General features: G+C 40.7%; 2 protein-coding genes across 7 annotated transcripts; one reads left to right on the top strand and one right to left on the bottom strand.

Annotated features, from left to right (window-relative positions):
* Positions 1-16,897: 16,897 nt before the first annotated feature.
* LOC109574519 (keratin-associated protein 9-7-like) lies at positions 16,898-17,488 on the bottom strand. Of its 5 annotated transcripts, none has more exons than XM_070773447.1 (2): positions 17,427-17,488; positions 16,898-17,354 (listed from the first exon to the last, which is right to left on the bottom strand). In XM_070773447.1, the coding sequence occupies exons 1-2, from the start codon at positions 17,486-17,488 to the stop codon at positions 16,898-16,900; spliced, it is 519 nt and encodes a 172-aa protein (XP_070629548.1). The 5 variants fall into 5 exon arrangements, with proteins under 5 accessions (XP_070629548.1, XP_070629547.1, XP_070629550.1 ...); XM_070773446.1 differs by having other exon boundaries at positions 16,898-17,369; XM_070773449.1 differs by having other exon boundaries at positions 16,898-17,132; positions 17,283-17,488.
* Positions 17,489-20,343: 2,855 nt separating this feature from the next.
* LOC109573459 (keratin-associated protein 9-7-like) lies at positions 20,344-21,348 on the top strand. 2 transcript variants are annotated; one of them, XM_070773463.1, is made up of 3 exons: positions 20,344-20,616; positions 20,701-20,761; positions 21,149-21,348. In XM_070773463.1, exons 1-3 carry the CDS (start codon positions 20,344-20,346, stop codon positions 21,346-21,348), a joined length of 534 nt encoding a protein of 177 aa, XP_070629564.1. The 2 variants fall into 2 exon arrangements, with proteins under 2 accessions (XP_070629564.1, XP_070629565.1); XM_070773464.1 differs by having other exon boundaries at positions 20,344-20,390; positions 20,685-20,853; positions 21,046-21,348.
* Positions 21,349-23,699: the final 2,351 nt, after the last annotated feature.

Here is a 23,699-nt window from a genome sequence, read left to right on the forward strand (position 1 = left end):
TCACTTTGCTAAAGAATCACTGTCTCTCAAACCAATCTTCTCATCACCTGATTTGGCATTCCAGAACAAGTTTTACTTCCAAAAGTTGCTAAAGCCAATGTCCTATCACCAAATTTTTGTTATTAATCTCCCGTTTAAAACGTTGAGAATCAGCTTGATAGAGTGTGGAGGACTTCCCCTTGATTCTCTTCTTCCTGTGTATATGAGTCATGTTCCACATTCCTGCATCCTTGATATGGAGTGTGGGTCTCTACTTTGACTCAGAAATCAGGATCTTCATCTTCTCTCTACATGTAACTTATGAAGACACATACTCATGACTTTCTTCAGTTTCTGCTACTATCTTCATAATAATCTTCATAATCATGTTTCTTTTCAATGTACTCATGATTCTTATGTCCTGCTTTCTTCTTTTTATAATCACTTCTAGTGTCTCCCAGAAGCAGGGAATCTTACCTGAATTTCTAAATAAATCTTGTGCCACTGTTCATTTCATATTGTGCTTTGTGTTATTATGCAATATTCAGGATGTGAGCATTTATACACATATGCATATACTGTGAATTGTTCATTCTGAGCTCATACAATGCTCCACATTTATTATTTCTATTTCACATGAGAAAATGACCAACTTGGTAGATTACCTCCAAGTGAACACACTCCTGTCACTCTTACCAGCTTAAGAAATAGAATTTGCTATCTTCAAATTCTCTCTCTCATTCCCAAACGTAGGCAAGTTCACGATTTTTCTAAACTTTATATAAATGAGATACTATATAGTTGGCCACTTGTTCTTTATATTAGGATTGTGACACTGATCCATGTAATTATCTGAAGTTCATTTATTCTCCTTACTGTATCATCTTTCACTGAATGAATATGACACCTTTCATTTGTTTACTACTGATATATGTGTGGACTGTTTGCAGTCTGGGGCTAATAAAATCATGCTGCTTTAAATGTTTTAGAACAGGTTCTTTGGTACATGTGTACAAACATTTCTATTGGATAAATATCTACAAGTAGAATTGCTTGGTAAAAGTATTTATACTGATCTCTGTAGAGGTTTTCCCCATTTTTATTAGGTTTATTTCTAGGTGTTTCATAATTTATGCTATTTTAGGGTACAATTTAAAATTCTAATTTTTAGTGTTTCTGACACGTGTGTGCATATGTGTGTTTTCATACATATGTGTGAAATGTGTGTATGTGTGTTTTCATAAATATGTGTATGTGTATTTTCATATGTAAGGGTATGTGTGTCTCACTCTTTGTGACCCCATAGACTGTAACCTACCAAGGTCTTCTGTCCATGAAATTCTCCAGGCACAAACACTGGGGTGGATTGCCATCTTCTCCAGGGGATCTTCCTGATCCAGGGATCGATCCCAGGTCTCCTACATTGCAGGCAGATTCTTTACCATCTGAGCTACTGGGAAAGTCCTGTTTCTAACATATAAAATAGCAATTAGTTCTTGTATGTTGATATTATAACCAAACTTCCTCATTATTTCTAATAGTTTATCAATAGATGGGTTTTCTTTTTAATTTTGCATGCATCAGATCAGATCAGATCAGTCACTCAGTCGTGTCCGACTCTTTGCAACCCCATGAATCGCAGCACGCCAGGCCTCCCTGTCCATCACCAACTCCCAGAGTTCACTCAGACTCATGTCCATCGAGTCAGTGATGCCATCCAGCCATCTCATCCTCTGTCATCCCCTTCTCCTCCTGCCCCCAATCCCTCCCAGCATCAGGGTCTTTTCCAATGAGTCAGCTCTTCGTACTGGAGTTTCAGCTTTAGCATCATTCCTTCCAAAGAAATCCCAGGGCTGATCTCCTTCAGAATGGACTGGTTGGATCTCCTTGCAGTCCAAGGGACTCTCAAGAGTCTTCTCCAACACCACAGTTCAAAAGCATCAATTCTTCGATGCTCAGCCTTCTTCACAGTCCAACTCTCACATCCATACATGACCACAGGAAAAACCATAGCCTTGACTAGACAGACCTTTGTTGGCAAAGTAATGTCTCTGCTTTTGAATATGCTATCTAGGTTGGTCATAACTTTCCTTCCAAGGAGTAAGCGTCTTTTAATTTCATGGCTGCAGTCACCATCTGTAGTGATTTTGGAGCCCAGAAAAATAAAGTCTGACACTGTTTCCACTGTTTCCCCATCTATTTCCCATGAAGTGGTGGGACCGGATGCCATGATCTTCATTTTCTGAATGTTGAGCTTTAAGCCAACTTTTTCACTCTCCACTTTCACTTTCATCAAGAGGCTTTTGAGTTCCTCTTCACTTTCTGCCATAAGGGTGGTGTCATCTGCATATCTGAGGTTATTGATATTTCTTCCGGCAATCTTGATTCCAGCTTATGTTTTTTCCATCCAGCGTTTCTCATGATGTACTCTGCATATAAGTTAAATAAGCAGGGTGACAATATACAGCCTTGACGAACTCCTTTTCCTATTTGGAACCAGTGTGTTGTTCCATGTCCAGTTCTAACTGTTGCTTCCTGACCTGCATACAAATTTCTCAAGAGGCAGATCAGGTGGTCTGGTTATTATAATTGTGATCAATAAATTTGCATATTGATAATGGGATAGATAAATTGTTATGCCTCAGGAGAGGAGTTCAACCTTTGTATGTAAATAAGAACAGATGTCTGAGTCTACAAGAATAATTTTGGACCCTGTGTATTTGTCAAAATAATAGCAATCAACTTGAAAGCACTTGGGGAGAGAGCTACATTTTGCCCAGGTGAATGAATGTCATAATTTCATGGCACCATGTAATATTTTAATGTTATGCCTTTGAGTGCTTGTGGATTTCAGAGAAGGACAGCAACGCCAGCAATCAATGTCAGTTACAGCGTTTGAATAAGACGGAGAATGTAGAGACTTCACAGAGACTCAGTAATGGAAGAAACCCTTATAGTTTCTTGCTAGAATTAACTCACAGAAGCTGCAAATCAAAGACACAATATTCCTACTGCCAACTATTTGTTTACTTGAGATATCTTGCCTCCATAATAGCCCATTCCTTTTTCAGACATCTCCTATCAAGAGTGATTATGTTATTTTTTTTTTCTTCCAATTTTATTTTATTTTTAAACTTTACATAATTGTATTAGTTTTGTCAAATATCAAAATGAATCCGCCACAGGTATACATGCGCTCCCCATCCCGAACCCTCCTCCCTCCTCCCTCCCCATACCATCCCTCTGGGCCGTCCCAGTGCACCAGCCCCAAGCATCCAGCATCATGCATCGAACCTGGACTGGCAACTCGTTTCCTACATGATATTTTATATGTTTCATTGCCATTCTCCCAAATCTTCCCACCCTCTCCCTCTCCCACAGAGTCCATAAGACTGTTCTATACATCAGTGTCTCTTTAGCTGTCTCGTACACCAGGTTATTGTTACCATCTTTCTAAATTCCATATATATGCGTTAGTATACTGTATTTATGTTTTTCCTTCTGGCTTACTTCACTCTGTACAATAGGCCCCAGTTTCATCCACCTCATTAGAACTGATTCAAATGTATTCTTTTTAATGGCTGAGTAATACTCCATTGTGTATATGTACCACAGCTTTCCTATCCATTCATCCGCTGATGGACATCTAGGTTGCTTCCATGTCTTGGCTATTATAAACAGTGCTGCAATGAACATTGGGGTACACGTGTCTCTTTCCCTTCTGGTTTCCTCAGTGTGTATGCCCAGCAGTGGGATTGCTGGATCATAAGGCAGTTCTATTTCCAGTTTTTTAAGGAATCTCCACACTGTTCTCCATAGTGGCTGTACTAGTTTGCATTCCCACCAACAGTGTAAGAGGGTTCCCTTTTCTCCACACCCTCTCCAGCATTTATTATTTGTAGACTTTTGGATCGCAGCCATTCTGACTGGTGTGAAATGGTACCTCATAGTGGTTTTGATTTGCATTTCTCTGATAATGAGTGATGTTGAGCATCTTTTCATGTGTTTGTTAGCCATCTGTATGTCTTTTTTGGAGAAATGTCTATTTAGTTCTTTGGCCCATTTTTTGATTGGGTCGTTTATTTTTCTGGAGTTGAGCTGTAGGAGTTGCTTGTATATTTTTGAGATTAGTTGTTTGTCGGTTGCTTCATTTGCTATTATTTTCTCCCATTCTGAAGGCTGTCTTTTCACCTTGCTAATAGTTTCCTTTGATGTGCAGAAGCTTTTAAGGTTAATTAGGTCCCATTTGTTTATTTTTGCTTTTATTTCCAATATTCTGGGAGGTGGGTCATAGAGGATCCTGCTGTGATGTATGTCGGAGAGTGTTTTGCCTATGTTCTCCTCTAGGAGTTTTATAGTTTCTGGTCTTATGTTGAGATCTTTAATCCATTTTGAGTTTATTTTTGTGTATGGTGTTAGAAAGTGGTCCAGTTTCATTCTTTTACAAGTGGTTGACCAGATTTCCCAGCACCACTTGTTAAAGAGGTTGTCTTTAATCCATTGTATATTCTTGCCTCCTTTGTCGAAGATAAGGTGTCCATATGTGCGTGGATTTATCTCTGGGCTTTCTATTTTATTCCATTGATCAATATTTCTGTCTTTGTGCCAGTACCATACTGTCTTGATAACTGTGGCTTTGTAGTAGAGCCTGAAGTCAGGTAGGTTGATTCCTCCAGTTCCATTCTTCTTTCTCAAGATCGCTTTGGCTATTCGAGGTTTTTTGTATTTCCATACAAATTGTGAAATTATTTGTTCTAGCTCTGTGAAGAATACTGTTGGTAGCTTGATAGGGATTGCGTTGAATCTATAAATTGCTTTGGGTAGTATACTCATTTTCACTATATTGATTCTTCCAATCCATGAACGTGGTATATTTCTCCATCTATTAGTGTCCTCTTTGATTTCTTTCACCAGTGTTTTATAGTTTTCTATATATAGGTCTTTAGTTTCTTTAGGTAGATATATTCCTAAGTATTTTATTCTTTCCGTTGCAATGGTGAATGGAATTGTTTCCTTAATTTCTCTTTCTGTTTTCTCATTATTAGTGTATAGGAATGCAAGGGATTTCTGTGTGTTGATTTTATATCCTGCAACTTTACTGTAGTCATTGATTATTTCTAGTAATTTTCTGGTGGACTCTTTAGGGTTTTCTATGTAGAGGATCATGTCATCTGCAAATAGTGAAAGTTTTACTTCTTCTTTTCCAATTTGGATTCCTTTTATTTCTTTTTCTGCTCTGATTGCTGTGGCCAAAACTTCCAAAACTATGTTGAATAGTAATGGTGAAAGTGGGCACCCTTGTCTTGTTCCTGACTTTAGAGGAAATGCTTTCAACTTTTCACCATTGAGAATAATGTTTGCTGTGGGTTTGTCATATATAGCTTTTATTATGTTGAGGTATGTTCCTTCTATTCCTGCTTTCTGGAGAGTTTTTATCATAAATGGATGTTGAATTTTGTCAAAGGCTTTCTCTGCATCTATTGAGATAATCATATGGTTTTTATTTTTCAATTTGTTAATGTGGTGTATTACATTGATTGATTTGCGGATATTGAAGAATCCTTGCATCCCTGGGATAAAGCCCACTTGATCATGGTGTATGATCTTTTTAATGTGTTGTTGGATTCTGATTGCTAGAATTTTGTTAAGGATTTTTGCATCTATGTTCATCAGTGATATTGGCCTGTAGTTTTCTTTTTTTGTGGCATCTTTGTCAGGTTTTGGTATTAGGGTGATGGTGGCCTCATAGAATGAGTTTGGAAGTTTACCTTCCTCTGCAATTTTCTGGAAGAGTTTGAGCAGGATAGGTGTTAACTCTTCTCTAAATTTTTGGTAGAATTCAGCTGTGAAGCCGTCTGGACCGGGGCTTTTGTTTGCTGGAAGATTTTTGATTACAGTTTCAATTTCCATGCTTGTGATGGGTCTGTTAAGATTTTCTATTTCTTCCTGGTCCAGTTTTGGAAAGTTGTACTTTTCTAAGAATTTGTCCATTTCTTCCACGTTGTCCATTTTATTGGCATATAATTGTTGATAGTAGTCTCTTATGATCCTTTGTATTTCTGTGTTGTCTGTTGTGATCTCTCCATTTTCGTTTCTAATTTTGTTGATTTGATTTTTCTCCCTTTGTTTCTTGATGAGTCTGGCTAATGGTTTGTCAATTTTATTTATTCTTTCAAAGAACCAGCTTTTGGTTTTGTTGATTTTTGCTATGGTCTCTTTTGTTTCTTTTGCATTTATTTCTGCTCTAATTTTTAAGATTTCTTTCCTTCTACTAACCCTGGGGTTCTTCATTTCTTCCTTTTCTAGTTGCTTTAGGTGTAGAGTTAGGTTATTTATTTGACTTTTTTCTTGCTTCTTGAGGTATGCCTGTATTGCTATGAACTTTCCCCTTAGGACTGCTTTTACCGTGTCCCACAGGTTTTGGGTTGTTGTGTTTTCATTTTCATTCGTTTCTATGCAAATTTTGATTTCTTTTTTGATTTCTTCTGTGATTTGTTGGTTATTCAGCAGCGTGTTGTTCAGCCTCCATATGTTGGCATTTTTAATAGTTTTTCTCCTGTAATTGAGATCTAATCTTACTGCATTGTGGTCAGAAAAAATGCTTGGAATGATTTCTATTTTTTTGAATTTACCAAGGCTAGCTTTATGGCCCAGGATGTGATCTATCCTGGAGAAGGTTCCATGTGCGCTTGAGAAAAAGGTGAAATTCATTGTTTTGGGATGAAATGACCTATAGATATCAATTAGGTCTAACTGGTCTATTGTATCGTTTAAAGTTTGTGTTTCCTTGTTAATTTTCTGTTTAGTTGATCTATCCATAGGTGTAAGTGGGGTATTAAAGTCTCCCACTATTATTGTGTTATTGTTAATTTCTCCTTTCATACTTGTTAGCATTTGTCTTACGTACTGTGGTGCTCCCGTGTTGGGTGCATATATATTTATAATTGTTATATCTTCTTCTTGGATTGATCCTTTGATCATTATGTAGTGACCTTCTTTGTCTCTTTTCACAGCCTTTGTTTTAAAGTCTATTTTATCTGATATGAGTATTGCTACTCCTGCTTTCTTTTGGTCCCTATTTGCATGGAAAATCTTTTTCCAGCCCTTCACTTTTAGTCTGTATGTGTCCCCTGTTTTGAGGTGGGTCTCTTGTAGACAACATATGTAGGGGTCTTGTTTTTGTATCCATTCAGCCAGTCTTTGTCTTTTGGTTGGGGCATTCAACCCATTTACATTTAAGGTAATTACTGATAAGTATGTTCCCGTTGCCATTTACTTTATTGTTTTGGGTTCAAGTTTATACACCGTTTTTGTGTTTCCTGTCTAGAGAATATCCTTTAGTATTTGTTGGAGAGCTGGTTTGGTGGTGCAGAATTCTCTCAGCCTTTGCTTGTCTGAAAAGCTTTTGATTTCTCCTTCATACTTGAATGAGATCCTTGCTGGGTACAATAATCTGGGCTGTAGGTTATTTTCTTTCATCATTTTAAGTATGTCTTGCCATTCCCTCCTGGCTTGAAGAGTTTCTATTGAAAGATCAGCTGTTATCCTTATGGGAATTCCCTTGTGTGTTATTTGTTGTTTTTCCGTTGCTGCTTTTAATATTTGTTCTTTGTGTTTGATCTTTGTTAATTTGATTAATATGTGTCTTGGGGTGTTTCTCCTTGGGTTTATCCTGTTTGGTACTCTCTGGGTTTCTTGGACTTGGGTGATTATTTCCTTCCCCATTTTAGGGAAGTTTTCCACTATTATCTCCTCAAGTATTTTCTCATGGTCCTTCTTTTTGTCTTCTTCTTCTGGAACCCCTATGATTCGAATGTTGTAGCGTTTAATATTGTCCTGGAGGTCTCTGAGATTGTCCTCATTTCTTTTAATTCGTTTTTCTTTTATCCTCTCTGATTCATTTATTTCTATCATTCTATCTTCTAATTCACTAATCCTGTCTTCTGCCTCTGTTATTCTACTATTTGTTGCCTCCAGAGTGTTTTTAATTTCACTTATTGCATTATTCATTATATATTGACTCTTTTTTATTTCTTCTAGGTCCTTGTTAAACCTTTCTTGCATCTTCTCAATCCTTGTCTCCAGGCTATTTATCTGTGATTCCATTTTAGTTTCAAGATTTTGGATCAATTTCACTATCATTATTCGGAATTCTTTATCAGGTAGATTCCCTATCTCTTCCTCTTTTGTTTGGTTTGGTGGGCATTTATCCTGTTCCTTTATCTGCTGAGTATTCCTCTGTCTCTTCATCTTGTTTAAATTGCTGAGTTTGGGGTGTCCTTTCTGTATTCTGGCAGTTTGTGGAGTTCTCTTTATTATGGCGTTTCCTCACTGTGTGTGGGTTTGTACAGGTGGCTTGTCAAGGTTTCCTGGTTAGGGAAGCTTGTGTCGGTGTTCTGGTGGGTGGAGCTGTATTTCTTCTCTCTGGAGTGCAATGAAATGTCCAGTAATGAGTTATGAGATGTCTATAGTTTTGGGGTGACTTTGGGCAGCCTGTATCTTGAAGCTCAGGGCTGTGTTCCTTTGTTGCTGGAGAATTTGCTTGGTATGTCTTGCCCTGGAACTTATTGGCCCTTGTGTGGTGCTTGGTTTCAGTGTCGGTATGGAGGCAATTGATGAGCTCCTGTCAATGAATGTTCCTTGGAGTCAGGAGTTCCCTGGAGTCAGGGTTTGGACTTAAGTCTCCTGCTTCCGATTATCGGTCTTATTTTTACAGTAGTTTCAAAACTTCTCCTTCTATACAGCACCACTGATAAAACATCTACATTAAAGATGATAAGTTTCTCTACAGTGAGGGTCACTCAGAGAGGTTCACAGGGTTACATGGAGAAGAGAAGAAGGAGGAGGGAGTTAGAGGTGACCCAAATGAGATGAGGTGAATCAATAGTGGAGAGAGTGGGCTAGCCAGTAGTCACTTCCTTATGTGCACTCCACAACTGGACCACTCAGAGATGTTCACGGGGTTATACAGAGAAGAGAAGAAGGAGGAAGGTAACAGAGGTGGCCAGAAGGATAAAAGGGGGGAATGAAAAGGAGGGAGACAGATCCAGCCAGTAATCAGTTCCCTAAGTGTTCTCCACCGTCTGGAACACACAGAAATTCACAGAGTTGGGTAGAGTAGAGAGGGGTTAGGGAGGAGACACAGGCGACCTGGTGGAGAAAAAGGAGGGTCCAAAGGGAGAGAGAGCAGTCAAGCCAGTAATCTCACTCCCTAGTGAAAAATGGGTCCTGAAGATTGGGTCCTTAAAGGTACAAAATTGGTAACAAATACATAAAAGCAAAAATTAAAAATCTAGAGTAGAGTTTGGAATTTCAAAAATACGATGTTAAAGAAAAGAAGAAGGAAAAGAAAGAGAGAAAGAACGAACAAACAAAAACAAACAAGGTCGTGAAAATTATAAAGAAAGTACAGGTACAAAATTGATAACTAATACCAGAAAGCAAAAATTAAAAATCTAGAGTAGAGTTTGGAATTTCAAAAATACAATGTTAAAAAAAAAAAAAAAAAAAAAAAACGAAGAAGAAAAATAAAGAGAGAAAACAAACAAACAAATACGAACAATGTCACAAAAATTATAAAGAAAATACAGGTACAAAATTGATATCAAATACCAAAAAGCATAAATTAAAAATCTAGAGTAAAGTTTGGAATTTCAGATATACAATGTTATATAAAAGAAGAAGAGAAAGAAACAGAGAAGAAGAAAAAAAAAAAAAAAGTCACAGAAATTATATAAAAAAAAAACTATAGGTACAAAATTGATAACATATACCAAAAAGCGAAAATTAAAAATCTAGAGTAGAGTTTGGAATTTCAAAAATACAGTGTTAAAGAAAAGAAGAAAAAAACAAACAAACAGAAAAAAAAAAAACAAGGTCAAAAAATTATAAAATATATATATATGAAGTTTGCTGAAGAAGAAAAAAATAGGGTCTTTTTTTTTTTTTTTTTTTTTGCAAAGTAATAGGTTTTAAAAGTGAAAATTAAAGGAACAATAGAGGACTTAAAATTTTTTTTTTTTTAATTAAAAAAAAAAAAGAAAGAATGATCGTAAAAATAATAAAAATATATCTAGGGCTTTTTTGGTTTTTTTTTTGTTTTTTTTGTTTTTTTTTTTTTGTGGGTGTTGTGGGTTCAGTTCATTTTTGGCTAGTTCCTTGGTCAGATTTATATTTCTCAAGATCTATAGGCCCCTTCCTATGTAGTCCGTAGTAACCACAGGGTTTTGATCTATTGCCTGTAGCTTCCAAGGCGTTTCCCTCTGTTATATCTTCTTCTGTTTGCTAGTCTCTTCAGTATCTGGTTTCCGCCCTGACTCAAAAGGCACGGTGGAGGACACTTTTTTTTTTTTTTTAGGCTTACTTGTTCAGTCGCGCTGTGGGGAGGGAGGGAGGGATGCTGCAAACAAATAACACTGGCGTGGGCTCGCAGTGCCTCAGCCACCCTGGGTCTGCCCCTGCTCACGGCGCGTGTAGCCTCCCTGTCCACACTGCTCGGACTCTAGGTTGTTCCGCCGGGAACAATCCGAGGCTGGCCCTGGGCTGCATGCACCTCCCAGGTCCAAGCCGCTCAGGTTCAGGCACTCGGGTAGTCCTCAGAGGCGCAGACTCAGTTGGGCCTGCGTTTTGTGCTCTTCCCAGGTCCGAGCGCCAATTTGCTCTTCCCAGGCGAGCGCCAATGCTGCGACTTATCGCCTCCCCGCCACTCGGATATCTGGATGTAAAACCGGCGCACCTTCTCAGGCAGATGTTGACCGTCCAGACCCCCAAGAAGTTTTAGTTAGCAAAGAAGCCTGCTTACAGTTTTATAGATAATGTCTCTCTGGGGCTGCGATTGCCCCCTTCCGGCTCTGGCTGCCTGTCTCCAGAGGGGGAAGGTCTGCAGCCGGCTATCTCTGTTCAGTCCTTTGTTCCGTGCGCGGGCCTGGCGGTCTTAGGTTAGGGCTGGCTTTTCGCGTGGTAGGTATCCCACAGTCTGGTTTGCTAGCCCAAATTATTTCGCTCAGATAGCGCTCAGGGTATTCAGGCCAGATTCTTACTCTCAGCGATGCAGCCCGCGCCGCGCCTCCCTGCCCAGCCCCGGCTTGCTAATGGCGGATGCAGGCGTCTGCGCTGCTTCTCTGCTGGGGGAGTTACCGTAGGGCTCGCAATCTGCGAGTTTTAAATTGTTTATTTATTTTTTCTCCCTGTTATATTGCCCTCTGTGCTTCCAAAGCTCGGCGCAGATTCGGCAGTGAGAAGGTTTCCTGATGTTTGGAAACTTCTCTCTTTTTAAGATTCCCTTCCCGGGACGGAACTCCGTCCCTCCCTCTTTTGTCTCTTTTTTTTTGTTTTTAATATTTTTTCCTACCTCCTTTCGAAGAGTTGGGTTGCTTTTCTGGGTGCCTGATGTCCTCTGCCGGCATTCAGAAGTTGTTTTGTGGAATTTACTCGACGTTTAAATGCTCTTTTGATGAATTTGTGGGGGAGAAAGTGTTCTCCCCGTCCTACTCCTCCGCCATCTTGGCTCCTCCCTTCAAGAGTGATTATGTTAACATCCATCCCCCCTCCCCCTCCCAGCCTGGTCTCCTGAATCTTTTGTTCATTGGGATCACTTGTTAGACAGTCAGAATGGCATTACTGCGCAGTTACTGAGCAGTACTCTCCCCAGCAGAAGATATGCACACTGAAAAATCACATTTGTTTCACATTAACCCCTGGCATGTACTTTCCCACCTCCCAGGGTGCCTTTTGGACAAGGCTCAGCATTTCCCTACTGACTGCAGATGTTCATTTTTCCCTGAGGCCCCAGTCACTGACCTTTCCAACTAGATCTATAGTGTTAAGATTAAGTCTAAATATTTTCTCTAAATATTCTAAATGTACTGGATTATGGTTTAGTGGAATGAAATACCGTTGAAATGCATGAACATATGTTATCATTCGTATGATTGTGTCTGTGCCTTTTTAAGATGTTTCTAATTTACAATATCTTCTTTCTGTACTGGACTTCCCAGGTGGCTCTAGTGATAAAGAACCTGCCTGCCAATGCAGGAGACATAAGAGATCCCTGGGGAGGGAAAATTCCCTTGAAAAAGGCATAAAAACCCACTCCAGTATTCCTGCCTGGAGAATCCCATGAACAGAGGCATCTGCCAGGCTACAGTACATGGGATCGCAAAGAGTCAGACACGACTGAAGCGACTTAACATGCATGCACGCACTTTCTTTACTAAACTCACTCTTAGACTGTGCTTTTATTTACTTCTGATTTTACCTTCAACCATAAAATCTCTATAAAGGAAGGAAAGACCACAGCTCTTAGTATTCTTGCCTGGAGAATTCCATGGACAGAGTAGCCTAACAGGCTACAGTCCATGGGGTCGCAAAGAGTTGGACATGACTGAGGAACTATCACTCACTTAGTTACAGGAATTAAAATCATATGGGAGAGTACTCAAATTCTTGTTCCGCCACTCACTAGTCTTATTGGGAGAATGTACAGAACATACTTTTCATATATATTATGTTATCATTTGTTATTTTTAACTTATTTTTATTTAATTATAGTTGATTTACAATGTTATGTTAATTTTCCACCACTTTCTGTCATATTATGTCCACTTATGTATTAGTCTACAAGTGTTTTCTTTCCCCCTTCTGTTATGGGTCAACCAGTCTATAAGCAGATGCCTTCGAAAAACCACAATTGTTATATTTTCAAGAATATCACAGAAAAACAAATCTATTCATCACTAGAGAATTGGTTTTTCCCTTACTTGTTCCATGATAATCTAAGCTTTTGTCTCTTTTGTTTAACACTGTATGCTTGCATGGGTGCATGCTAAGTTGCTTCAGTCATGTCCAACTCTTTGCAAACTTATGGACTATAGCCTAACAGGTTCCTCTGTAAATAGGATTCTCCAGGCAAGAATACTGGAGAGGGTTGCCATGCCTCCTCCAGGGGATCTTCCCAATCCAGGGATGAAACCTATGTCTCTTAAGTCTCCTGCATTGGCAGGTGGATTCTTTACCACTATCGCACCCTGGGAAGTACCTGTATGCCTGACTTTTTTTTTTTTTTTTTTGCTGTAACTACTGAATTCATTTTTTTAATATAAATTTATTTATTTTAATTGGAGGCTAATTGGTTTTGCCTGACTGAACACAGATTAGCTTCAAATTTGCTAATTATAAACTTCCAAGTCTTCAAGAGATAGGAATACCAGACCACCTTATCTGTCTCCTGAGCAACCTGTATGCAGGTCAAGAAGCAACAATTAGAATTGAACATGGAACAACAGACTGGTTCAAAATTGATAAAGGAGTGCATCAAGGCTGTATATTGTCACCATGTTTATTTAACTTATATGCAGAGTACATCATGTGAAATACCAGGCTGGATGAAGCACAAGCTGGAATCAAGATTACCAGGAGACATATCAATAACCTCAGATATGTAGATGACACCACCCTTGTGGCAGAAAGCAAAGAGGAACTAACGAGCTTCTTGATGAAGGTGAAAGAAGAGAGTGAAAATATGGCTTAAAACTCAACATTCAAAAAACTAAGATCATTGCATCCAGTCCCACCGCTAACGGCATACAGATGGGGAAACAATGAAAACAGTGACCGATTTTATTTTCTTGGGCTCCAAAATCACTGCACATGGTGACTGCAGCCATAAAATTAAAAGATGCTTGCTTCTTGGAAGAAAAGCTATGACCAACCTAGATAGCATATTAAGAACCAGAGACATTACCTTGCTTACAAAGCTCCCTATAGTCAAAGCTATGGTTTTTCCCATAGTCATGTATCAATGTGAGAGTTGGACCATAAAGAAGGCTGAGTGCCAAAGAATCGATGCTTTCAAACTGTGGTGTTGAGAATCCCTTGGACTGCAAGGAGATAAAGCCAGTCAATCCTAAAGAAAATTAACCCTGAATTTTCATTGGAAGAACTGATGCTGAAGCTGAAGCTCCAATATTTTTGCTACCTGATGCAAAGACCTGACTCATTAGAAAATACCCTGATGCTGGGAAAGATAGAAGGCAGGCGTGGGAGGGGATGACAGAGGATGAGATGGTTGGATGGCATCACCAGCTCAATGGACATGAGTTTGAGGAAGCTCCAGGATATGGTGAAGGACAGGGAAGCCTCATGTGCTGCAGTCCATAGGGTTGCAAAGAATTGGATACAGCAGAGAGACTGAACAGCAACAAAGTCAAGGTATTGGAAGGTATGAGAACTTGTACCACATCCAAGGAGAACAGTAGAGTTTTGCACTGTCCTCAATGACTAAAGAATACACAGATAATAATTGCATTTGATTCTTGAAAAATCCAATTGATCATAATACATAAACATGCAATACCTCAAGTTTCACCAGTCCATAGCCCCACAGAAGTTTTTATGCCAGGTGGAGAATTTTGAGTACCACAGATAACACTTTTGCTCTTCAAAGGCAATGGAAAGAGAAAATATTTACAGTAAACAATCAACAGTACACATGGGCATGACATATTTATTTTGAGGAAAAATAGCCTCACAATGATGTTTGTTGGCTGTTTGCAAGTGGTGAAAGGCCTGACTGGACTGAACTTGGGAGAAGCAAGACTGGAACATAAGGAGATTTGGAGAATAATTATTTACATAAAGATGGCTTGAGGACAGAAAGTGTTTCCCACTTGTGTCCCACATCAATGATCTTCAGAGTGTTCATGATAGAGAAGGCACTGCTGCTGCTGCTGCTGCTGCTGCTAAGTCACTTCAGTCGTGTCCAACTCTGTGCGACCCCAGAGATGGCAGCCCACCAGGCTCCCCCGTCCCTGGGATTCTCCAGGCAAGAACACTGGAGTGGGTTGCCATTTCCTTCTCCAATGCATGAAAGTGAAAAGTGAAAGTGAAGTCTCTCAGTCGTATCCACCTCCTAGCGACCCCCATGGACTGCAGCCTACCAGGCTCCTCTGTCCATGGGATTTTCCAGGGAAGAGTACTGGAGTGGGGTGCCATCGCCTTCTCCGAGAGAAGGCACTAGACAACTACAAATTTGGAATAACTCATCCCATCTCTGTCTTTGGGTGCATCAATATTTACCCAAGATAGCATGAACAAAGCATCCATGGTGGCAGTGATAGAGGATTTGTGTGAACCCAATAGCATAGGCTCCCTCTCACCATGGCTACCCCTGCTGTATGTGCTGCTAGTCAGAAGCAGAGAATGTTGTTGAGCACCGATGGGGTAGCATCATAACTTATTAACCATGCCGCACAAAGGCAAGTTATCCTCTCAGACTAGTAGGAAAAGAGAGAGGTTCTTCTTTCTAGGATTGCATATTCTAAACATGGATTTGTCATCCCTATCAGCTGTACTGTTGGCTTAGAGTATTATTGTCATAGGATTCTGAATAGCATCAATTTGGACCAAGAGACCCACTTTTTGAAGAACAAGATCAACAACAGCTACACAAACATGAGAGCTACTTGCTCTACCATATATCACATGACAGAGATGACTGGCCCCATGGAAAATTGGAACGGTCTTGCAAATGTGGAGCAAAGAACCAACTTAGAGGTGACAACACATGGTTTTGATATAGTGTCTTCTGGATGTGGTGTATATCTTGATCCAAAGACCATTACCTGGTTCCTATGTAGGTAGTACCAAATATATCCACAGAGGTAGTACACATGGTTTCAGAAATTGATGTAGGAGTGAATCCTCCCAGCTTAACTCAAGGTAACGTTCTTGGGAATCTGTGCTTCCCATCCTGGGTTGAAGTCTTTAACACTGTGAAAGTCACATCTCTTTGAAGGAATATCAGTTCAGTTCAGTTCAGTCACTCAGTCGTGTTCATCATCTGATCAGTTTGCATTCTTCATGTAGGTAGACCAGTGGGGAGCTCTTTGAACTCCATCAGGCTGATTCACAATTTTTTTTTTAAGAGAGATTTGTAACAAATTCTGGTGGAGCATACCAGTTGTCAGCAAAGTCTAAGAAGTTATTTTTTTGTCCTCAGTAGCAAGTCAGTTAACATAAGGTGTTGTGTGGGGACAGGCGTTCTTTTACAGTTACTAATTGCTGAGGGATGGTTATCAAGAAGAGGTAGAGAGTAGGGAGAAATAGTCTGAACATAATTTCTTTGGCATATCTTATGGTGTGTCCATGCCCAGCAATAGTACATAAACAAAGACAACAACTACAGCTTAGTCACTGAGGTTCAAGCATCTATTTCCTTGGGATGTAAAGGGAAATATCTGTGAGCAGGAACAGAAGACTCTATCCTTGATGAGTGTGTTCATTATTAGCTAAAGCATACTACACAATTTACTTAATGAGCTAATAATTGATTTTGAGAGCTAACATGATACTCATAATGGATAATGCATATAGTATGTAGTATGTACTTAAATCTCTATATCAGGAATGCCATGTAAAAATCAAACACAATATAGGAAGATTATGGCAAAGAATTTATTGAGAAACACACGGGCAAGACAACTGCATCTAGGAAGACAATTCAAAGGTATCATAAAAGGAAAATGCAGGGTACAAGAGTCATGCGGATATTGATAGAGAAACATAGGATTATATTAATTATGATAAGCTGCAGAAACCTATAGAAACATTATGAGGATTTGTTTTCCTATGTTACTTAGAAGTACAACATGGTCAGTCCTATTTTCAGAGTCAAAACCAAGACATAATTCCTTATCAAAGATGCCTGGCACATGATCCTCCTACACCAGAGAAAGGCAACTGGGGGAAACCCTCTGCACTCTATCAAGCTGATTTATAAGCTTTTAAAGAGGCAGATGGGTAACAAATTCTGGTAGAGCATACCAGTTGTCAGCAAAGTCTAAGAAGTAATTTTTTGTCCCCAAGAAGCAACTCAGTTGCTATAAAGTGTTGCTAGGAGACGGGTTCTTTGGTGAAGTGATCAGCAACAAGAAGGCGGACAGCAGCTGGACACACAGCTAGGGCGGCAGCAGGTGGTCCTGCAGCAGGTGGTCTGACAGCAGACAGGGCGGCTGCAAGGCTGGCAGCAGCTGGATCCACAGCTCTGGTCTTGGCACCCAGGCAGGCAGCAGCACGTGGGGTGGTAGCAGATTCTATGGCAGTACACAGGTGCACAGCAAGCTGGCTGACAGCAAGACTGGCCACAGCTAGACCCACTGAAGGTTTGTCCACAGCTGCTGGGCACACAGCAGGTGGGCTGACAGCAGGTGGTCACACAAGTAGGCTTGCGGCAGGTGGTCCTACAGCAGGTGGTTTCACTAGTTTGATAGCAAGTTGGGGGGCAGGAGGGCTGGCAGCAGATGGACTCACAGCAGGTGGGCTGACAGCAGGGTTTGCTGCAACAGCTGGGCTGGCAGCAGGTGGTCACACAGGTAGGTCTGCAGCAGGTGGTCCTGCAGCAGGTGGTTTGACAGCAAGTTGGGGGGCAGCAGGGCTTGCAGCAGCTGGACTCACAGCAAGTGGTCCTGCAGCAGGTGGGCTGACAGCACGGGGAGCAGCACGAGTGGGTCATTGTGTCTGTGATGGAGGGTGGACTCCGGCTCAGAGCTGAGTTTCTCAGATTCTGAGGACTCCTCCTGTTCTGGGGCTTTATATCCTGGACCCCCAATGTTGGGACCAATAAGCAGGACTTTCCTGGATGTTATTTATGTTATTGTTGTAGTTTAGGGTAATTGCCACGGAGGAAGTTGCTTTCTTAGTGTTTTATAGAGAGACCTCTGTAAATTAGTGTTTGATCTTTTCCTTAATCGGATCTAGTACTTAAGAATCTTTCCTAGAAATGAAAAGGTCAGGAATCATCACCAGCAGCATTTCTGGTCATGTGACATCATCTGGTCATGGGGTACTTCCTGCTGGCTCTATGAAAGTCAGAATAGTTCTCCTTTCTCAGCTTTGTTCCTTTGGCTCTACTTAGATTGAGACATGCCTCGAAAGGGTCGGGATGTTGATGCATTCTGTGATGAATGAAGCCTGCTTGAGTTCAAGCCTGATCTCTGACAAAGTCAAAGTTAAGGCTTCCACATGTATCTATATATATATCTTTATTTGGCAACTAGTTTGAAATGTTTCCCAGTTTTATCAGGGTCATCTGAGTAGAGGAGGGTTGCCACGTTGTTTTTCAAATGAAAATCAGCACCAAAACTGGAAGAGAGCCAAAGCTGAATCCTATTTTCAAACAGCATCCCTTCCTTACTGCTTCATTGCTATTTTCTAGTTAGGTTAATGACCTCTGGTGAGACATCCCAACTTGCATATACTTTCTTCTACAATTTGTGACAAGCAGGTTAGATAGGAGAATAACTAAGGTATGTTTCAATCTGTAAATTTACATATTCTGACAAATGTGGAATCTCAACCACAATTTCTTAAAGTTTTAGGCCTCATTTTCTCTCTTTTAGATACATAAGTTAGAGTATAATTGCCATGTAATGGGAAAACATATAGTCAACAGCAGTAGAAAGGATAAAATGATCATGTAGAAAGGATAAAATGATAATGTAATTCGAATGGCAGAAAAAAGGAAAAAAATTAAAATTTGTATGGAACCACAAAATAGCCAATGCAATATTGATAAAGAAGAACAAAGCTGGAAGCATCATTTTCCTTGATTCCAAACAGTAGTACAAAGCTATATTAGACAACACAGTATGGACTGGAAAAAACCAGCACCTAGATCAATGGAATAGAATAAAGAGGCCAGAAATGAGTCCACACATTATATGGCCTACTAATTTATTACAAAGGAGCCAAGAATATATTGATGCAATAAGGAGATTGCAATCTTTTAAATAAATGGTGGCGGGAAAACTGGGCAGCCATGTGCAAAACAATGAAACTGGACTCCTCAAACTCAAAATGATATTCCTGAGGGATATCTTCCCATTTATGACAATGTGAATGGACCTTGAGGACATTAAGCTAAATGAAAAAAGTTAGAGAGAGACAAATACCAGGTGATCTCACTTATATATGCAATCTTAAAAAATTTTTTTCTAAAACTGAGCTCATAGACAGAACAGATCAATGGTAGCCAGAGGTGGGAGGTGGGGTGGGTGAAATAGGTAAACGGGATCACAAGGTAGAGGCTTCCAGTTATAAAATAAATGCCTGGGGAATGTAATGTACAGCATAATGACCATAGTTAATAATACTGAAACCTTTGAAAGTGGCTAGAAAAGTAGATGTTAAAAGCTCTCATGCAAGAAAAAAGACTTTATAACTATCAGTTGTGACAGATGTTAACATTAACTAGACTTACTGCAGTGATAACTTTGCAACATCTACAAATATCAAATTATTGTGTTGAACACCTATAAACAATATAACGTCGTGTCAACTAAAGCTCAATTTACAACACACAAACAAGGATAGATACATACCAGTAGAGTTCAGAAGTCTCATATCAGGAGAGTACATGACACTACTGCAGTGAAATATTGAAACACTTTCATTGTTTCTACCGCTGTTGATGATATGCTTTCCCTATGACATGGCAATTACACTCTTACATATGAACCTAAAAGAGAGGGCAGAAAAACTCTAAGAAATTATGGCTGACACATTTCACATTTATGGAAATATATAAATCTATAACTGTATCATCCTATCTACCTATTTGTCACAAATTATAAAAGAAAGTATGTGCAAGTTGTGATGTCTCACCAGAGGTGATTGATCCAGCTAAAAGTAGTTATGGGACATTAATGAATTGAGGTTGTCTGAAAACAGGGTACAGCATTTGCCTCTATTCCAGCTTTGATGTCGAATTGCTAGTGAAGAACAATGTGCCAACATCTTCTACCTAAATGTACCTAATAAAGCTGGGAAATATTTTAGGTCAGTCACTACTGATTTGAAAGACATGTACACAGATACACGTGATCGTCTTGAATCTCAGACTTTGTCCGAGATCAGACTTGGACTTTAGCAGGCTTCATTCATCACAGAATGCATCAGCATCCAGCAAGTCTCAACCTAAGCATAGTCAAAGGAACACAGAAAAGGTGACTGTTCTGACCCTGGCCAAGGCAGGAAGAACTATCCCATGACCTGATGATGTCACATGACCAGAGATGCTGCTGGGATGATTCCTTATTCTTTTTCACTTCTGGAAAAGGTTCTTAAGTACTAGTCCTAATTAAAGAGAAGATCAAACACTAATTTATAGAGGCCTCAAAACACTAAAGAAATCATTTCCTCTTGGATAATTTCCCATTGACTACAAAAACAACACACATAACAAGGAAAGTCTTGCTTATTGGTCCCAACTTTGGGGGTCCAGTGTATAAAAAGCCCCAGAACAGAAGTAGTCATCAGAATCTGAGAAATTCACTTCTGAACAAGAGTCCACACTCCACCACTGACAAAATGACTCACTCTTGCTGCTCCCCGTGCTGCCAGCCCACCTGCTGTGAGCCCAGCTGCTGCCAGCCTTGCTGCCCTCCTGTCTGCTGTCAGACCACCTGCTGCAGGACCACCTGCCTCAAGCCTACTTGTGTGAGCAGCTGCTGCCAGCCCACCTGCTGTGAGTCCAGCTGCTGTCGGCCTTGCTGTCCCCCAACTTGCTATCAGTCTAGTGAAAACACCTGCTGTAGGACCACCTGCTGCAAACCTACCTGTGTGACCACCTGCTGTCAGCCCGCCTGTGGTGGGTCCAGCAGCTGCCAGCCTTGCTGCCCTCCTGCCTGCTGTCAGACCACCTGCTGCAGGACCACCTGCCTCAAGCCTACTTGTGTGACCACCTGCTGCCAGCCCACCTGCTGTGAGTCCAGCTGCTGTCGGCCCTGCTGCCCCCCAACTTGCTATCATTCTAGTGAAAACACTTGCTGTAGGACCTCCTGCTGCAAACCTACCTGTGTGACCACCTGCTGTCAGCCCGCCTGTGGTGGGTCCAGCTGCTGCCAGCCTTGCTGCCTCCCTATCCGCTGTCAGACCACCTGCTGCAGGACCACCTGCCTCAAGCCTATTTGTGTGACCACCTGCTGCCAGCCCACCTGCTGTGAGTCCAGCTGCTGTCAGCCCTCCTGCCCCCAAACTTGCTGTCAAATCACTGAAACCACCTGCTGCAAGCCTACCTGTGTGACCAGCTGCTGTCAGCCCTCCTGCTGTGCATCCAGCAGCGGTGGACAAACCTGCGGTGGTTCTAACTGCTGTCAGCCTTGCTGCCAGCCAGCCTCCTGTGCACCCGTGTACTGCCATAGGACCTGCTACCACCCCACGTGCCTCTGCCTGCCTGGGTGCCAAGACCAGAGCTGTGGATCCAGCTGCTGCCAGCCTTGCAGCCGCCCTGTTTGCTGTCAGACCACCTGCTGTAGGACCACCTGCTGCCGCCCCAGCTGTGTGTCCAGCTGCTGCCAGCCTTCCTGCTGCTGATCACCTTGCCAAGGATCCACTGTCCCTATACAACACCTTCTATTAATTGACTTGCTACCTGGGGACAAAACAAAATCACTTCCTAGACTTTGCTGACGACTGACATGCTCTACCAGAATTTCAGTTACTCATCTCCTTGCTTAAGAGCTTGTGAATTAGCTTGACAGAGTGCAGGGGGCTTCCTCCAATTGTCTTCCTCTGGTGTAGGAGGACCATGTGCCAATTCCTGCATCTGTGATAAGGAAGTATGTCTTGGTTTTGACTCTGAAAAAAGGATTGACCATCTAGTTCTTCTGAGTAACTTAACAAAACAAGCCCTCAGAATGTTTCTATAGGTTTTTACAGCCTATCATAATCTTTATAATCATATTTTCTCTTTTGCTATCCTCATAGTTCTTGTATCATGCTTTCTCCTTTTACGATCACTTTGAGTTTTACCTGTATGTTTCTCAATAAATGGTGTACCACAAGTCTTCTGTATGTGTTTGATTTATTGCACCACATTCCTCATATAGAAACTTATATATTATATGCCTTATCCAATATGAGCATCATATTAGCCCCCTTCCTAATTATTATCTCATTATTAAAAACCCATTTCATTGTGTAGTGTGATTTACCTAATAATAAACAGACTCATCCAGGATGAAGTCTTCTGTTCCTGCTCAAGGGCACTTACATTGACATCCCAAGGAAGTATTAATAGATGTCTGAACCTCAGTGACTATGTCCTTGGCAAGCTATACTTGCTGTCATTGTTCATGTGGTTATCTATTGCTGGGCCTGGACACACCATGAGATACTCCAAGGAAATTTTGTTCTCACTATTTCTCGCTGCCCTCAATCTTTTCATGATAATTATCCCTCAGCAACTAGTAACTCCTCTCTCTGCCCACTGTTCTTTCTAGATGAGGAGTCCAAAATGACCAGGTGACAATTTAAACATAGACTATATTCCCTAAAAAATATGACTTTTATACTATTAAAGCCTTCAATCCAGGAGAGTGTAGATCCATGGGTAGGGGAAGAACAGATTCCCATATATGTCACCCTGAGTTAAAGTGAGAGGGTTCACTGCTACTTCCCTTTCTGAAACCATGTATACTACCTTTGTGGATACACATGGTACTACCTATATGGGATCCACAGAGTGGCCATTAGGTCAAAGTATGTGCCATATTCAGAAACAACATATCAATCTTGAGTGGTGTCATCTCTAAGTTTGTTCTTTACTGCACATCTACAAGACCATTTTAATTTTCCATGGGTCAGCCATCTCTTGAGGAAACTAAAAGAGGCTTAATACTCTTGGCTTAAAACTCAACATTCAGAAAGCTAAGATCAATGCATCTGGTCCCATCACTTCATGGCAAATAGATGGGGAAACAATGGAAACATTGAGAGACTATTTTGGGGGGGCTCCAAAATCACTGCAGATGGTGACTACAGCCATGAAATTAAAAGACGCTTGCTCCTTGAACGAAAAGTTATGATCACCCTAGACAGCCTATTAAAAAGCAGAGAATTACTTTGCCTACAAAGGTCCATCTAGTCAAATCTATGGTTTTTCCAGTAGTCATGGATGGATATGAGAGTTGGACTATAAAGAAAGCTGGGCACCAAAGAATTGATGCTTTTGAACTGTGGTGTTGGAGAAGACTCTTGAGAGTCCCTTGGACTGCAAGGAGATCCAACCAATCCATCCTAAAGGAAATCAGTCCTGACTATTCATTGAAAGGACTGATGCTGAAGCTGAAACTCCAATACTTTGGCCACCTGATGTGAAGAACTGACTCATTTGAAAAGACCCTGAAGCTGGGAAAGATTGAAGGCAGGAGAAGGGGATGACAGAAGATTTGATCATTGGATGGCATCACCGACTCAATGGACATGAGTTTGAGTAAGCTCCAGGAGTTGGTGATGGGCAGGGAAGCCTGGTGTTCTGCAGTCCATGGGGTCGCAAAGAGTCGGACATGACTGAGTGATGGAACTGAACTGAACAAGATGATTCTAGTTTTCCATGGATCAGCCATCTCTGTCATGTGATGTATGGTAGAACAAGTAGATCCCATGTTCATTTGCCTCCTGTTGATCTTGTTCATCAAAAAGTGGGTTTGTGGGTCCAAAGTTTTACTATTCAGAATCCTATGACAATATTACTATAAGCTGGTGGATAGTACTGCTGATAAGGACAACAAATCCATGTTTACAACATGGAATCATAGTAAAGAAGAATTGCTGTCTTTTCTTTGCACATGTAATCTAAGAGGAAAACTAGCTCACCTTCAAGTTAGATGGCTAGGTTTCCTGAGGGATATTATTCTCTGCTTCTGACTAACAGCATATAGAGC

The sequence above is a fragment of the Bos indicus genome, chromosome 19 (genome assembly GCF_029378745.1).
Source record: "Bos indicus isolate NIAB-ARS_2022 breed Sahiwal x Tharparkar chromosome 19, NIAB-ARS_B.indTharparkar_mat_pri_1.0, whole genome shotgun sequence".
Taxonomy (NCBI): Eukaryota; Metazoa; Chordata; class Mammalia; order Artiodactyla; family Bovidae; genus Bos; species Bos indicus.